The following is a 16,233-nucleotide window of genomic DNA, read 5'->3' on the forward strand; positions in this document are numbered from 1 at the left end:
ACACGGTGACGTCACAGTTTGCTATTACTGTCATTTGACAGCTAACCATTCCGCGAAATTTCAAAGCTTGTATATTGTATTTATTATTAAGTTTTCCGATACATTGTAGATGTGATTTCTGATAAGTATATTTAAAAAGTCAACTACTCTATTAAGTCGAAGGGCGAGGAACAGTTTTCTCTCCTCGGTTGACAGTTCACACTTCCGAGACCCTACTTGCCATACGGCGCGTTGGTACTTATAATCAGGTGCAATAGTATCAATTTCCCGTGTCCATTTAAAACAACTTTATTCTGACTGGTTTATTTTCACAATCGATTTAACCCGTGAGGTAGCTGAATGTTTGCCGGCAAACATTGACAGCTACGCGTGTGACGGAAAAATAACCTTATTATGTAGTATATATGTAGTATATAAGGTTATAATCCCGTGACACACGCAAATGTCATGTAGCTGTCTTGGCTCGCCGGCGATTCACGAGAGACCAAGAGTTAAAGACTGCGATTAGGCTAGTTTATCGAAATCGTTCGATTTAACTATTTAACTTCAAGATAGAAAGCTCTTATTCCCTTTACATAGAGTTGTAAGTCTCCGAGCATAAAATTGGTCTACTTTCTTCGACACAAAAATAGAGTAACTGAAAAGTGATTTTGTCTTACATATTATTTCCAATAGCATATACAACTATCGCTTTACTAACGCAATAATTGACATATCAAAGTTCGGTGCATTCTCAGTGTGTTTCAACAACCAATCGGATAGCTTTAGTCCTCGCAACGCGATACCAATTTATATATTAAAATTCCTATAATGGGATATGTACTGAGGTAACGTGTCTCAGATCGATTTGGTCCTTCGAGCTGGATTCCTAATTACGTGAGCGTGTTAAGAAATTCCTATGATAGGAATCATGATTTCCTATTTTTATAAGCGTTACAAAACTTCTATAGTGGAATTTTGGATTACTATGAGCTGGTTACAAAATTTCCATAATGGGATTCCGTATTTCTATAATTTCTTTACAAAACTCATTAGTATTCTGGATTCCTGAGCTCGTAAATTCCTATAATGGGATTATTGTTCTACTATAGTAATGTCATACGGGCCGTTGCGTGGCGCGGCGGTACCGCTGCAGGATGTACTAGAGGTGCAGCACTTGCCCGTCGTCCTTGGACGGGACAGGGAAAGCGTGCGGTTCCGTCTGCTCCTCTAATGTGATCGCTGTAAGGTCCACGATTTCATCTTGTTCGTCTTGATCGAATCTGTAGCGGGAAAATATATTTCATTCAAACTTGAAGGATCAAAATTACATAATCTTTAAATGCCCTAGCGCTAAGCTAAACATTCGGACCACAAATGTTTGGCCGGGAAATTTCTCACAGTAAATTAAATAACTACGAGTTATTGCTTGCAGCTCATCATCATCATCATCAGCCGCAGAATGTCCACTGGTGACCATGGGCCTCCTCAAAAGAGTTCCAAATAGACTTTCGGTTTGCTCACATAAAAAAAATTCCCGAGTGTAAATCACGGAATACTAGGAGCCTAGATTTCAAATCCATTTGGCATCACGCAAATCCTCACCTGTCTTCGTCAGGTTCGCTGGAGGGCTGCGAGGTGCGCGACACGGTCTCCGGCGGCGGCGGCGGGCCGGCGCGCTGGTTCGCGGGCCGCACCGTGATGATCAGGTTCGAAGAGTTCGCCACCATCATATCGGTCACCTGGGGAATGAGGATTATTATAGAGGTCATTCCTGTACTTGGCTGCCAATAAAATACTTACTTAAAAAGTAAAATGTGAAAACTTTGTGGGTGATACAGTCAAAAAGCGGCGATAGCTTGGTTGGCAGTGGAACGGACTGCCGAGACGAATGTCTGCAGGTTCAAAATCCAAGGGCACACACCTCTGAATTTAATTCACCTTTTCTAAAGTTAAGTGTGTATTCTTTGTGAATTATCGCTTGCTTTAATTGTGAAGGAAAACATTGTGAGGAAATCTGCATACCTGAGAAGTTCTTTATAAGTATTTTGAGGGTATGTAAAGTATGCCAATCCGCACTAGGCCAGCGTGGTAAGGCCTAATCCCTGTCCATAGTAGTGGAGTCCCGTGCCCAACAGTGGGACAATAGCACACGGGAGTGGTCTAGATGAATCATATCTATTAATTCAACTAATTTTCTGCCAATCGACACTATGATTGCTTGTTCGGGACCAGACATATACATAATGGTACCGGAACACGACGCACTCACATGGACCGCTATGGCGGGTTTTACACCTACCACCAGCAGTCTTAGTACAATATACGTTATCAACTCACTGACCATTGGACTCCGCGAGCCGCGAAATAAATACATCAGGCAAATGCTTGACGCCGGTACACGTCACTCTGACTGACGTCTATTAACGTACCTGATCTAGCGTCTTGTTAGAGACGTCGATGCCGTTGACCTCCAGCACCTCGTCGTTGACTCCCAGCAGGCCGGTGGACTCGGCCAGGCCGCCGGGCACCAGCCGCGATATGAATATACCCGGTGATCGCTCGACGCCATTAGGCGTCACTCGGACTGACGTGCCGTCTCTGTGGGCAAATCAAGATATCAATAAGTATAAACGGAAAAGCTGCGTAACAAGTTAAAACTTAAAATTAAAATAAAATCTACAATAAATATTAACTTGTATATAGAATACTGAGTCTTATATTTTTGTAGCGTATTTTTTTCCTAATTACCCTTATGCCACTCGTATGAGATCGGCCATTTTTAAAGACGCATTCAAGGTTTTGGAGTTGCCTGTCTCACGTCATCTCACTCGTGATCTAGTCCCGAACAAACCAAACCAAGGACCCCTTGGATACTGCCAATAAACGCTGGTATTAGACTAAGGACATGAAGTTGGAATGAATATTACCTGATGAAGAATCCTAGCGGTCGATCCGAGCCGTGCTTCAGTAATTTGACCCTTCTGCACGTTTCCGGCACTATGTCTACGTCTATTATTGCTGATACCTGAAATTATTTTATTAAATTAGTTATTTTTTTAAATTCCTATCGATCAAAGGCAACTACATCAAAAATGGTTCAGGTATTCTGGAAATTATACCGAATAAATTTATATAGCTTGTTTCAACTAAGAAAAATACACAACCATAATACTACGAGTGTGTAAAACCAAATCTAAATGACATACACGTAATTTTAATTTATATTTAATTTAATCTAAGCCCGTACGATTGTCCGTACTTACCATTCTAAAATCGTGCGGGTTCGATATCGCTAGGCCCTTGTTCTTGGCGGGCGTCCCGCTGAGTATCGAGGAGATGATGTTGCGCGGGCGCATCGTTCCGTACCCATTGAGCTCTTCCAGACTGTCGCCTGTAAAGAGAAAATGATAAATTTAGACATGAGAAGAATATGATAATTATTATCTTATAATTTTGTATTTCTTTGCCAGTACAGTCAGCTACAAATTCAGTAGAACAAATCCCAAATGTTTCAACACGTTAAATTTAACCGCAATATTATTTTTTATCCTTTTTTTTTATATATTTTTTTTAATTACAAAGTATTGTTTGGTATTCCACTGCGTTCTGCGTTCGTTAACTTTAGTTTGCCTACAAGGTTATCTTAAATAAACTAAAACCTTTTAAGTTTATTTAAGCAAGGAAAAGCAATTGATGACAAGTTTACTGGCGATTTGAAATTTTGAATTTGTTCAGCCGTTTTTGTGGCTGACTGTACATAGTGAGTCAAAGTGTATATGGAGCCTGAATAATGTAAGTATAGCCTGATCGAAAGAATAAAAATCTCGCCATGCTGTAGTAAAATATAGCACTAATTTCTTGTAATGACAAAATCATCATCATCATCATCAGCCTCTATCATTGTCCATAGACAAAGGCCTCCTCCAATATGCGCTATTTTATCCTGTAGTAATCTAAGTAATGATAACGTTAACTTTAAAACAAAAAAAGCAAAAGCGGCGTCCACCATAGTAGGTGTATTATTTTCTTGGTCAAGCTATACTAGTGGAATTTACTAAATAGAGATTTCACAGAATAAATCTAGATTCAACCTTGGTATTAGAAATCTCGCAATATCTATAAAAAAAAATGGTTTCTATAAAAAAAATACGCATTAAAATCATTATTAATATTATTTTACTTGTTACTGCTAAATGCTGTTAAATATTCACATAATTTCTTATAAATATATTAAAAAAATTATCTCATGACTATGCATCTAGAATCCATTAGTAATCATTAGTTTTCTCACGAGACTAATGTTAATAGAACCTATTCAAGTCGCCAAACATGGCGGTTGGCCCAAAGGGCATGCCAGGTGGGTATTACTCATGGCCAACGAATGTTGCATATTTACGTGATGAACAGCATATCTAACTGCAAAGGCTATTATATCGCACTTCTTTCTTCTTTTCTTTCTTTCTTTCTAATAAAATAATGACCCATTCCAAAATTGCCAATAGGGGACCGGCCTATTCTTGATTTTATACATTATTCTATATGTAATGGTTAATAATACGAAAAAGAAGCACTCCTGCGAAAACTGCATAAAAATTGGTTAAAAAATGAGCGAGTAATTCATATTTAAAATATTGAAATGTGCCGAAGTGAGTGCGATGTGGGGATATCGCTTCATCTCTTTCTTTGATGACGTCACATGTGGGTATTTTGTCTCTATTCTGTTTCCTTTTAATTACCCCTTCCACCAAAATTCAAAGACTTATAATTTGTTGATTTTTTACCGGATTTTAATAATTCCTTCTGTGTTATAATTTATATTATGTAAATAGTCGATAATAGTAAAGAACAGTCCGGTACCCTATTTGTGGCAATCGTCAAACAACCAATTTCTGTTTGCGGCCTTTTAGCTTTTTCCCTTTTTTTCATGCTATAAGTTTCATTTTTTACCTATCTTTAATAATCTCAATGTTATAGCAACTTCAAAGCATACAAAAATTTGTTTTCCGACGACTGCCACAAATGAATAATTTTGAAATAGGTCATTATTTTATTAAGAGTGCGCTATATAGTTAGATTATAATCCTTTTGAGCAGTTCCTATTAGGAGACTTTGAAAATGGCGTCTTTAATTTTTTTTTCAAGAATGACAAATCGACTGCACCGCATCTGATGGTAACCGCAATGCCGTCCAGATAGAATGTGGAATGGCAACAGATGGCTATCTCATGCTATTCTACACAATCATGCCGGTCTACTGTGCTGCTTCTTAACGCTACGGCGGTCAAGAGAAGGGAGTGGAGAAAAATAGAGAAAGGAAGACATCGAGGTAAGAAAAAGTTACCAAGTTGACAAGGTGTTTTGAGGTTTTTCCATGGAATGCTTTTCTGGAGTGGGACAGAGGTTCCTTGGGTTGTCCCCTTCGCACTCTTATGTACACCTATGCTGCTTTGCGGCAGAAGCATATTATTTATTCATATTATTAAATATAATCTTACAGAAGTTACACCCAATGCGATTATATTTATATTGTCATATAGGCAATTCAGATACAGATAGTTATAGTATTTCATATAGTCGATACATTATCAGAGTTTCTATAGCTACCCTTATGACTTCCGCCAGTGTACAATTATAGATATCTATGTTGTGCCCAGCGTCATTAATTATGTTTATGGCTCTTACTACTGGAGCTAACCGAGCAGTATTTCTGCGTAGATATCAAGCAGACGTTGCAGTGATATCTACTCAGGCAGCCCCTCCCATACAAAATCCGCCACCAGCCTACGCAGTTGCCACTGGACCGTGGAGCTTACAGGAACTGAATCATTGCGGCCATGATTATAATTGCATTCCAAAACGGGTGAACGCGTCGACACAGGCGCAATGCATCAGCGATGGTCATTGATGCGTGCTCCTCAAGCGCAAGACAAGAGCGGCAGCGATTACCAAATAAACTATGAGTATTAGGGATTTAAGTTATGTGCGATGGGCGATAAATCTTATCAGGCCTTTTTGTTCATAGCAGAAAATATTGTGAGAGAAGGTGCGCTGTAGATTATGAGGACCTGGATATCATGCCCAGATGCTGCTGATTTTGCTGGTAGTAGGATTCTTATATGCAAGCCGATAGCGGCTATTGTAGACATTGTATAATCCGCCATAGTGGCCCGTAAGTGTGCCACGTACAGAGACCCCATGTACCAAACAGGCCAGCAAAATTGTGTCGACTGGCGACGTATAAACATTTCAAACTCAAACTATCTGGACCCTACTGCACTCCCATCAGGTACAGTGAGGTCAAATTAGGCCCGTATAAAAAATACAGTTCTGAAACAGTATGGGTTCGTTAAACAACCAAGTCTTTTGTACCACGCTTGAGAATTGACAGGCGGGAAGAGACAACTTCTAATCAAGTTATAGACCACAATTAATGACAAAATGTAAACTCGATGTTATCTACCCTACAAGTAGTGTTAATAAATGATTATTGTATTCTGAATTGATAGTGGTAGACCACACAAGCCATGCGTCGGCCATGTTCATTGGTGCGTGATGCACACATTTGTAAGGCACGAGTGATAGCGATGAGCGGCAGCGACAAGCGGAGCGGGTCAAGGCCCATTATGGTACAGTAGCTAATGTAATTTCTGGACACTACTGAGGACAGTTTTCTGAAATTTTAGTTCGGTAGGTATACCTAAGGTATACAACCACAATGTCTATTTCCGCTGTCAGGCAATAGAATAATATTGTATTTATATTTGAAGGTTATTGTAGCCAACACTATTAATGGACTCTCTGAGTGAGCACAGTAATTCTAAGTGAGTATACTGCAGGTAATTCTAAGGTCTAACTATGTTGTTTATAGGCAATGAGGAAGCCCAACAGCAGCCGACGTAGTAATAGCAACTCGCTTGTTTTATAACGACGAGGGAAGATAGAAGTAGACTGAAAGATTATTTACATGGAAATGCATAACCCCGACCTACCTTTTTTAAAGGCTATATATTGGGCTTAACCACCAGCACTACGCACTATGTACATAAGGTTTAAAATACCATAGCGTTATAAAAACTCCTATCGCTTATATCCTACGACACAAACCGAGAGGTCTTTGTGTACCATACGTGTCACGGTCGTGGATCGCGCTCAACAAGTGCATTCAATTATCGCGTTTTTTATAATACTCATTAACAAGACGGAGCTGATGGTAAGCCACGACTGCAATACAGAGTAACATCACATGAAGATTGAATTACAAGCTGGATGAAGCTACTTTGCAGTAATGCAAGATCTTTCCGGGACTAGGGCACACTTCATTTCCAGAATAAAATAGGAAGTACACACATAGTCACACTCTATCTCTCACATTTATACACACTCATTATCTCTCTCTAACATACACACGCACTCTTTCTGTCTCTCTCACATACACACGCGCACTCACACTCTCTCATTCTCACACACTCAATGACGCGCACGCATGCATACGCATCCCGAAAAGGCTAGGCTATCTGCAACTAGTGCATCCGCTTTTCGCCATGTTAATCCATCCCGTGATGTGAATGGTGGCCTATTACTATATTGAACACACTGAATTCCGGTCTGATAGGTACCAAGTAAAACAAACTCAATATCACTGCCCGACCCGGGATTCGAACCAAAGACTTTAGATCGGTAGCCGTATCGCACAAGCAATAAAACAACGTCACCGAGACTGGAAAAAACTAGCCTATACAACAATCTAGAGCTTAGCCTATCTGGGGCCTTATTCTCTATCGCGCACGTTATTTTAACAGTGCGTAACAAGCACGTAACACAACGCGTCATGTTTAAGACTATAGAAATTTGGCTTACAGAATACCATTCCACGCACATTTCTCGAAGATAACATGACACGTCCGCGTTACGCGTTTACACTATCATACAGAATAAGGGCCCTGATGTGCCAAATTTTATCTAAATCTTATCAGCGATTTGTACGTTTACTCTTAAACACGTTTACTAACTTTCAAATAATATTAGGAAGTGTTTTTTTCCATACGGGCACGCTATAGTGTCCCCACTGCACCTGATGGTAAGTGGAGTGGGGTCCAATAGAATGTCGACTGACGAGAGATGATTACCCCTTGACAGTCGACACAATTATGCCGGCCCGTTGGAACCGGATATACACAGGCTGATCCCGGAACAGGACACTTAGGTGGCCCACTATGGCGGGTTTTAACACCTTGCGTACGGTGGTCGCTTTCGGAGCGGATATAAAATATATCCTACCACCAGCTAATTTATATGTTAGTGGTATAATAAAGTCCAATAGAATGCAGTGACAATGAATGGTTAAATATTACCAATAAATAAAACAATTACAATTTAAAACCACAAAACGATTTTCACATAAAAACCACAATAAGAACTTTACTATGACGATGTTTATAAAACACCAATGACCTATTTTGTGACGTCATTTTATAGGAAATACTGTCGTCTGCAGTACTCACAATCATAACGCATGACGCTATTTCTCTTTTTAGGGGTAAGCAGAGGTGTAACAACCACATAAGAAGCGGCGATAGCCTGGTTGGTTGAGGAACGGACTGCCGAGACGAATGTTCATAGGTTTAAAGCCCAATGGCACACATCCCAGATTTTTCTAAAAATGATGTATTATTCTTTGTGAACGAAAAAATAAAGGCTTTCTTAGGAAGCGAAAAAAAAGGAAGCGTCCTTTAATGGTTTAGGAAGACATCGTGAGGAAACCTGCATACCTGAGAAGTTCTCTATAGGAATTTTGAAGGTGTGTGAAGTCTACCAATCCGCACTAGACCAGCGTGGTGGACTAGGACCTAATGCCTCTGAGTAGTAGTTGAGGCCTATTTACAATTCATAACATTTCCAAATCAATAAAAATGTCCGCCTTCGACTTACTACTCCCTAAATTATCACGGCAGTTTTATACCACATGGCCAGATACCAACGCCTAGTCTAGCCGTGATGTGACCATGAGCGTGACAGCTGGAAACACGCGCCAGAGCGTCACGCTTTCACCTCCGTGTGTGGGCAGTGACCGACCGACGTTTGGGCACGTTTTACAAAACCAATTAAAATTATTACTGGCGTAATGGCTCAGTTGTATTGCCGTATGAGTGTTGTCTTGAAGCTTCAAGTTCGAATCCGGGTCGGGTAAAGGATCCCGTATTTCTACGCAATAGTATTACGTTGTTTGGAATTTGTGCTCGTTATGGCGATAAGCTCGCTAACGATCGCACCGTTGACTTTAAATACCTACCAAATTCTATGTTGAATTTCTAAGATATCGTTTTATTTATTTCCTAGCTTTCGCGTGGATTTCGGACTTCAAAAATGGAGGAGGTGCTCAATTTGTCGAGATGTTTTTTTAATGTATGGTGGTATGCAGGTGGTCCGATTGTCCGGTCAGGGTCTGATGATGGGATTCAGTATTCACGCGTGATGGCTTATTATTAGCATATCATGTATAACTTTGGTGTTTCTATACCGATTTCTATGATTATTTTTTATGGAATATTTAATAATGTTAACTTTTTTAATTAGGGGATGACTGAGAGTGTTATAAACGTAAGAGTAGACAAATATAATAAGAAAGCTTCGAACTGCTAAGCTATCGGGAGTTACACGTGTTATTGTGAGTCAACCATAAAAGATAGACATATGCTGTCGTGGGATATTTTTTACATAATTTTAAGGAGAACATTTCCGTCATACATGATTTCTGTGTAGCTTTAACCATTAAGGTAGCACACGCGACGGAAGCTTAAATAATGGAGTAACTTCCCCCGTTTTCCCAACATTTCCCTTCTCTGCTCTGCTCCTATTAATTGTAGCGTGATGAAAAGTATACTATAACCAGCACAGCAGTATGACAAATAATTGTACCAAGTTTCGTTAAAATCCGTCGAGTAGTTTTTGTTTCTATAACGGTTATACAGACAGACAGACAGACAAAAATTTTACTAATTGCATTTTTGGCATCAGTATCGATCCCTAATCACCCCCTGATAGTTATTTTGGAAATATATTTCATGTACAGAATTGACCTCTCTACAGATTTATTATAAGTATAGATAGATAGATTAATAGACACACCAACGATTTATCACAGAAAAATACACATGAAAGATCTACAATATAAGGTTAAATGCTAAACAAACTTTTTTCCTTCTATTCATACATTTACGTATATTGGAAATTCATTTTAGATTGCTTTCCTTCATCTTTAAAACAATCAGTTAGTAGCAATCAATAATTGGGATTTGAAGCTGCGGCGTTCTTCTTGGAAGTCCGTTCCATTTACAATTAGGCTTTTTTTATACATTAGATTGCCCAGACGAGCTTGTCGTTCTCCTGATGGTAAGCGATACGACCGCCCATAAACAGTAGAAACATCATCCAACACCTCAAAATACAAATTATTGTTTGGTATTCCAATGCGCTCGCCATCCTGAGACATGAGATGTTAAGTCTCATTATGTCCAGTAGTTACACTGGCTATAATGTCCTTCCAACTGGAACACATTGCGTTGGTACCTACCCAGGCGGACTCTCACATATGAGAAACCTACCAGTGGCTCTCCCGTCAATTGCCTTTGAAAAGTCTTGTAAACTTCACAAAGTACATGTACCCATCACAGCTGTTACGTATCTAAGCCTTTATATTTACAACAGTATGCACGCAGCTTTACGCGTGCTCGAGTTAAATGTTACGGCATTAGCGCGACAGAAATACATCTGTAAAGAAGATTATGACGTAGTTACGTACTTGATAGTTACATGTTTTAAAATGAGAGACAATTGTTGCTGGCTGAAGTAGCAGATTCTTAATTATCAATGTATTTATATATGCATATTGTATACTTATTCATTTAAGCGGCGATAGCCTAGTTGAGTGTGGAACGGACTGCCAAGACGAATGTCCGCAGATTCAAATCCCAAGGGCACACACCTCTGACTTTTCTAAAAAAAACATTTGTGAATTTATCGTTCGCTTTAACGGTGAAGGAAAACATCGTGAGGAAACCTGCACATCTGAGAAGTTCTTTATAGGAATTTCGAAGGTGTGTGAAGTCTTCCAATCCGCACTAGGCCAGCGTGGTGGACTAAGGCCTAATCCCTCTCAGTAGTAGAGGAGGCTCGTGCTCAGCAGTGGGCAAGTGTATAATACAGGGCTGATATTATTATTTATTATTATATTTATTTATTTAGCACTTCGTATGTATACAGGCGGATTTAATGCCATAGGCTTTCTCTACCAGTCAACCTTAGGGTGGTGCAGAGATAATCATGGTAGGTGCATTAAAGAAAGTATACCGTTTTAATTTAGTTAATTTTATAATTATGTCATACATTTGTTGTATTATTACCAAGAGCGTCGCCAGCCGATGGCCCGGGGGGGGGGGGGCAAGTTGATATGGACAATGAGAAAAAGTATGAATTATAGGTAAAGTCCAGAGCACATGTTCCTCCGCCACACCTCTCCCGCTTTAACAATAACATAGGGCAGAGCGTAATTGAGCGTACGGAATATTAGGAATGGAAGTGGTGAATTCATTCGAGTTTTAGAACCTCTAGGTAGCCCCCGCCCCCTGGCTACGCCTTTGATTATTACTCTTATTATGTATTTTTATTTTGCTTTTTATTATGCATGCTTCCATGCTCTCTACACCACCTTAAGGTTGACGAGGAGAGAATGAACATGGCATTAAGATAGACAAATCGCTATATGTTATTTTTATCCCGAAAAATCCAGGACATACATAGTCACACCCATTTCACCTTTCAATTGAAAAATGCGCAATGGCTGTTGGGCCCTGAGTCCTTGGCACACGTTTTGACAGTTCATAACAAACACGTAACGCACCTCGTCGCGTTTATTATGGAAATTGTCATACAGACTACCATTTCACGATAATTTTACGAAGATAACGTAACACGACCGCGTTACGAGTTAACACTGTCATAGAGTATAAGGCCCCTGATTTTTCACAATTCTCACCCACATTTCACAATCTCTATTGGATCAAATAAGGTGTTATTGCCATTATTTAGGGCTGCCATCTGTCCGGAATATAAAGGAATAAAAATTAAAAAAACAATAACGATTTTTTATTTTTGTTGCAAAAAAATTTTTTCTCAGGTGTCCGGGGAGAAAGACATATTTCGCCCAAATGTTCGGGATTTTTTCCGTGTTTATCCGGCGTCAGCAATTTAGGTAATGGCAGCCCTGTTATTATTAGGCACTGACTCCGGATTGACAAATTCAATATCATTTTTACCGACACGGGATCGAACCCTAGACCACCAACAAACCTTTATACACAAACAATAAAATGTCAAGCGTCGTAGGAACAATCGCGATTCAATTCCATAAGCTGGACGGAAATTAATTAGCATTGAATGAGCGAGGTGTCATTATTTTTTATTTACTACCATGTGGCTCTTATTACGTAGTATTAAGGTTCATTATTAACCGCAATGTGTTGAGGTGTCATTACTTTTTATTTACAACTGTGTAGCTCTTATTACAAGGGGTTAGGGTACATGTTGGTATGTTTCAAGAGTTGAAATGTGCGGCTAATTGTAGGACGCGTTTAATATCATGACAATGGTGACGTTGGTACTCTTTAGAGAAATATGGATACTTTTTTTCTGGACGGCAAAATTATTGCAATAGACTTGATGGCATTGTACCCAGAACATTCTTGTTTAGTCGCTCCGCTCTCAGCCAATACTGGAGGCTCCGCCAAAGGGCTTAGGCGTGGTGTTACGAGTTTCAACTGTCATAGGGAATAAGGTCCCGGTTCGGAAATCGAAGTTGCTACTTAGCGTATGTGGCGTCGGAACTGTGCCGTTGTACCGCTTGCTTTGGCACTCGCTGCATACCCCACTTTCGTGGATGGGGCTGATAGAACCTATTGCTGGTGGTAGGATATATTGTATATCCGCCCGGAAAGCGACCACCGTACACTAAGTGTTAAAGCCCGCCATAGTGGCCCACGTAACTGTATCGCGTTCCGGGATCAGCCTGTGTATATCCAGTTCCAGTGGCATAATTGTGTCGACTGCCGAGCGTTAATCATCTCTCGTCAGTCGACACTCTATTGTACCACACTCCACTTACCATCAGGTGCTGTGAGGTCACTTCGCCGGGCAAGTATAAGAAAAAGAAAAAGAAAAAAAAAGAAAAAAAAGAAAAAAAATAAAAAAAGAAAAAAAAACACATACCTTTCCTCTGTATAATAACTCGCAACAGCGGCCTCGCTGTGAGGAGTGCCCGTGCCAGGTTATCATCATTGTTGATGGGCAGCAGGTCGCCATCCCGAGGGTCTGTGTAGGAGATCAGGAACGTAACGTCGTGAAGCCGGTGGAGTTTCTCTATGAGAGCCTTGAAGTCTTCGTATTTTAGTTTCTCGCTTCGACTTAACGAGAAACGGCGGAATTCTGCATCGAACTGTGGAATGGTAGAAGACGGATATATTTTTCATACATTGGTCAGATAGGGCAGTAGTTCCATTACAACTAAGCCAGGGAATGGTGGAAAATAACATTTTTCTACCGTTCGCTGTGAGCCACACAAATATAAAAAAAATATTTTTTTATATATTGGTCGGACAAAACAATAAATTATTTCTATGCATTGGTGAGAGAAGCTTTCTAGCCCACACACCACGACAACTATTGTAGCTAAAACCAGCAGTGGCACTTATTTATGACACCGAGCGGTGAAGCTCGCCGAGTCTTAGGGAACAGTAATCTGTCTTTACCCTACAACTAAAATAATCAAATAGAAAGATAGGGAGGAGTTGCATTTGCACAAAAAAGTTGAGTGCTTGGTAAATAAACATGACTCCATAAACAACATTAACTTAAATTTGGAAAGTAGTAGACAAAACACCACTCTTGTAACCAAGACATACAAATTAGTCAAGCAAGTTTTTTGACAAGCCACGACTGACCAAAAACACTAACTTACTCATGGTAGGTCTCTCGTAAGCGATGGTATGTCTGGAGAAATACCAATATAATGTCTATTTCTACTGCTAAGCAGCAGTGTGTATGCACTGTTGTGTTCCAGTTTAAAGGACATTGCTGCCAAGTTAATAACTGGGTATTATGAGACTTAACATGTCTCAGGATGACAAGCGCAGTGGAGTGCCGCACAATACTTTGAAATGTGAAGTTCAGCATTGTGTTGCTTCTTGTTTATGGTCATATTGTTTACTATCAGGCAACCGGCAAGCATTTTCAACATTCAACTGCATTATAAAAAAAACATGGAACAAGTAAATAGTGTGTGACAATGTAATGTAAATACCACTCTCGTCAACCTGTGCTGTAAGATCTACATGGATATAATCTTCAAACTTGAAGACGATAATACTTGCATATCCTCCTTAAAAACAAAAATATTGCCACTAGGCCAAGAAATATTAAGATACATCTTCCTAGTATGAATATATTCTATGAGAGACTAAACGTCTTATATAAAATAATTTGAACACATCTTATCCCACCATCATCTTCACCTATCTAATTCTCAGCATTTTCAGAAGACTTAAATATTTTCTAAACAAAGTATCATACCCAGGATCTTGTTCCTAGTCTACATAATATTATAATGCTATTAGCAATAACAGCCTTAATTAATCGTAAGTTCTGGATACAAGATCTTTAAGCCATGGTACCCAATTACCAAAGGAGAATAATGATTTTGCTTATTGCCACTTGCATGTGTGATTGTGATTGAAGAAGGCCTTGGGCGATGGCCCATTTGCCACCTCCTACCACTGGCCACTAGACAAATGTTATGAAAGGACAACTATTTCATAGCCCATTAATATTTGTATGGGTCATTATCATACATACATAATCAGGGACATATTATGTCAATTCAACATAATCATACTATATGTCAGGGTACATTTGTATGATAGATATTTAATATTTTGAAATCTTTTAAATGCATCTCTTAGAATAAATAGTATTATAAAATTGAAAGTTGACAAACAATTTGCAATATACTTAACACTGCAAATTACATTTCCTACAAGGTGACATTTTAAAACTTACTAATATTATATGAATGTTTGAATATATTTTTTGTAATGGAACTAAATCAATACTAAAATTTGCGTAATCAAGAAATATAGATTCAACAGAAATCAGTTTTTATCTTCAAAGTTATAACTTTAAACTTTACCTTCTACAACCCTAATCAAAGAATCATTCTAATTTTAATATGAATAAATATGAGAATGATAGAATGAAGATTGTTAGTAAATAATAGTTCATAATATCTTTAGCAATAACTATTAACTAATAAACATTGTGATAAAAAATGTAAAAGTATGAACAAAAAACCCTAACATTTATTTGCATGTTTAACACTAAAATATTAATTATCATTGTTTCTACCTTTATGAACGTCTAGATAACACGTTAATTAGCCATAAATCACTACAGTGCGATCGTCAACAATGCTCAAGAGCCCCACTAACCGAAAATAAAGATATTGTTTCATAAACATTAATCAACATTCCTACATAAGTTTCATATTCTTACACAAGACAATTACTCCACATCCTGCAAGCTGTGTAACACATTAAAGTAACATTTATAATATAACGAGACCACAAAAGAACATTTAAAGTTTGCGTGTCTCCAAAACTACGGCAATGAAATTAGAAATTTTTTTATCCACCTTGGTTTTTACTTCCACACTTTGACTGTCAATTCTGGCCGCTATCTTGTTTTTGGACATCTCGATAACATTTATTAAAGCACTAATATACTAAAAACTACACTCAAAACATTTAGGCACTTAATAATTAGTTAAAACATTGTAAAATATAAAAAGTTTTATCCAATAATCTCACGGTATTCAGGCACTTCGCGTCGCAATTTCAGTTTATCCGTTTTCATATACGACATTTTTGCCGCATTAGTAATGGATGACGTGTATACGACCAATGGTGTGTCGATTGTTTCATAATTTTTGTAGTAGGCGATTGTTCATTGGTTATTCTACTTTGTAGTAGAAAACAAACTGTTTTGTCCATACGCTTCGTTATACGAAAGATAAAATATAGGTGTAATATAGTAATTATTCAAGCTATATTTTTTATGCTACCATAACATCGTCGTATTAGGATACGCTTTTTTATACTTCCTAGTACATATCTGTTAAAAATATTATGGATAGCTAATTTCAAATTTG

At 38.6% G+C, this 16,233-nt stretch overlaps 1 protein-coding gene across 1 annotated transcript; it reads right to left on the bottom strand.

Moving 5' to 3' along the window:
- Positions 1–409: 409 nt before the first annotated feature.
- On the bottom strand, positions 410–15,959 carry LOC115454197 (partitioning defective 6 homolog beta). The gene is made up of 7 exons (XM_037441377.1): positions 15,718–15,959; positions 13,242–13,467; positions 3,246–3,373; positions 2,910–3,007; positions 2,412–2,580; positions 1,585–1,721; positions 410–1,262 (listed from the first exon to the last, which is right to left on the bottom strand). Exons 1-7 carry the CDS (start codon positions 15,775–15,777, stop codon positions 1,142–1,144), a joined length of 939 nt encoding a protein of 312 aa, XP_037297274.1. The 5' UTR covers positions 15,778–15,959; the 3' UTR covers positions 410–1,141.
- Positions 15,960–16,233: the final 274 nt, after the last annotated feature.

The sequence above is a fragment of the Manduca sexta genome, chromosome 4 (assembly GCF_014839805.1).
Source record: "Manduca sexta isolate Smith_Timp_Sample1 chromosome 4, JHU_Msex_v1.0, whole genome shotgun sequence".
Taxonomy (NCBI): domain Eukaryota; kingdom Metazoa; phylum Arthropoda; class Insecta; order Lepidoptera; family Sphingidae; genus Manduca; species Manduca sexta.

What these genes read in the sequence shown, in the direction of transcription:
- LOC115454197 (XM_037441377.1), bottom strand. Translation starts at nt 15,777, where the DNA reads ATGTCCAAAAACAAGATAGCGGCCAGAATTGACAGTCAAAGTGTGGAA. An exon ending in GTGTGGAAGTAAAAACCAAG is followed by an intron (nt 13,468 to 15,717) that starts GTGGATAAAAAA and finishes ACCATTCCACAG; the next exon opens with TTCGATGCAGAATTCCGCCG. An exon ending in AGCGAACCTGACGAAGACAG is followed by an intron (nt 1,263 to 1,584) that starts GTGAGGATTTGC and finishes TTCCCGCTACAG; the next exon opens with ATTCGATCAAGACGAACAAG.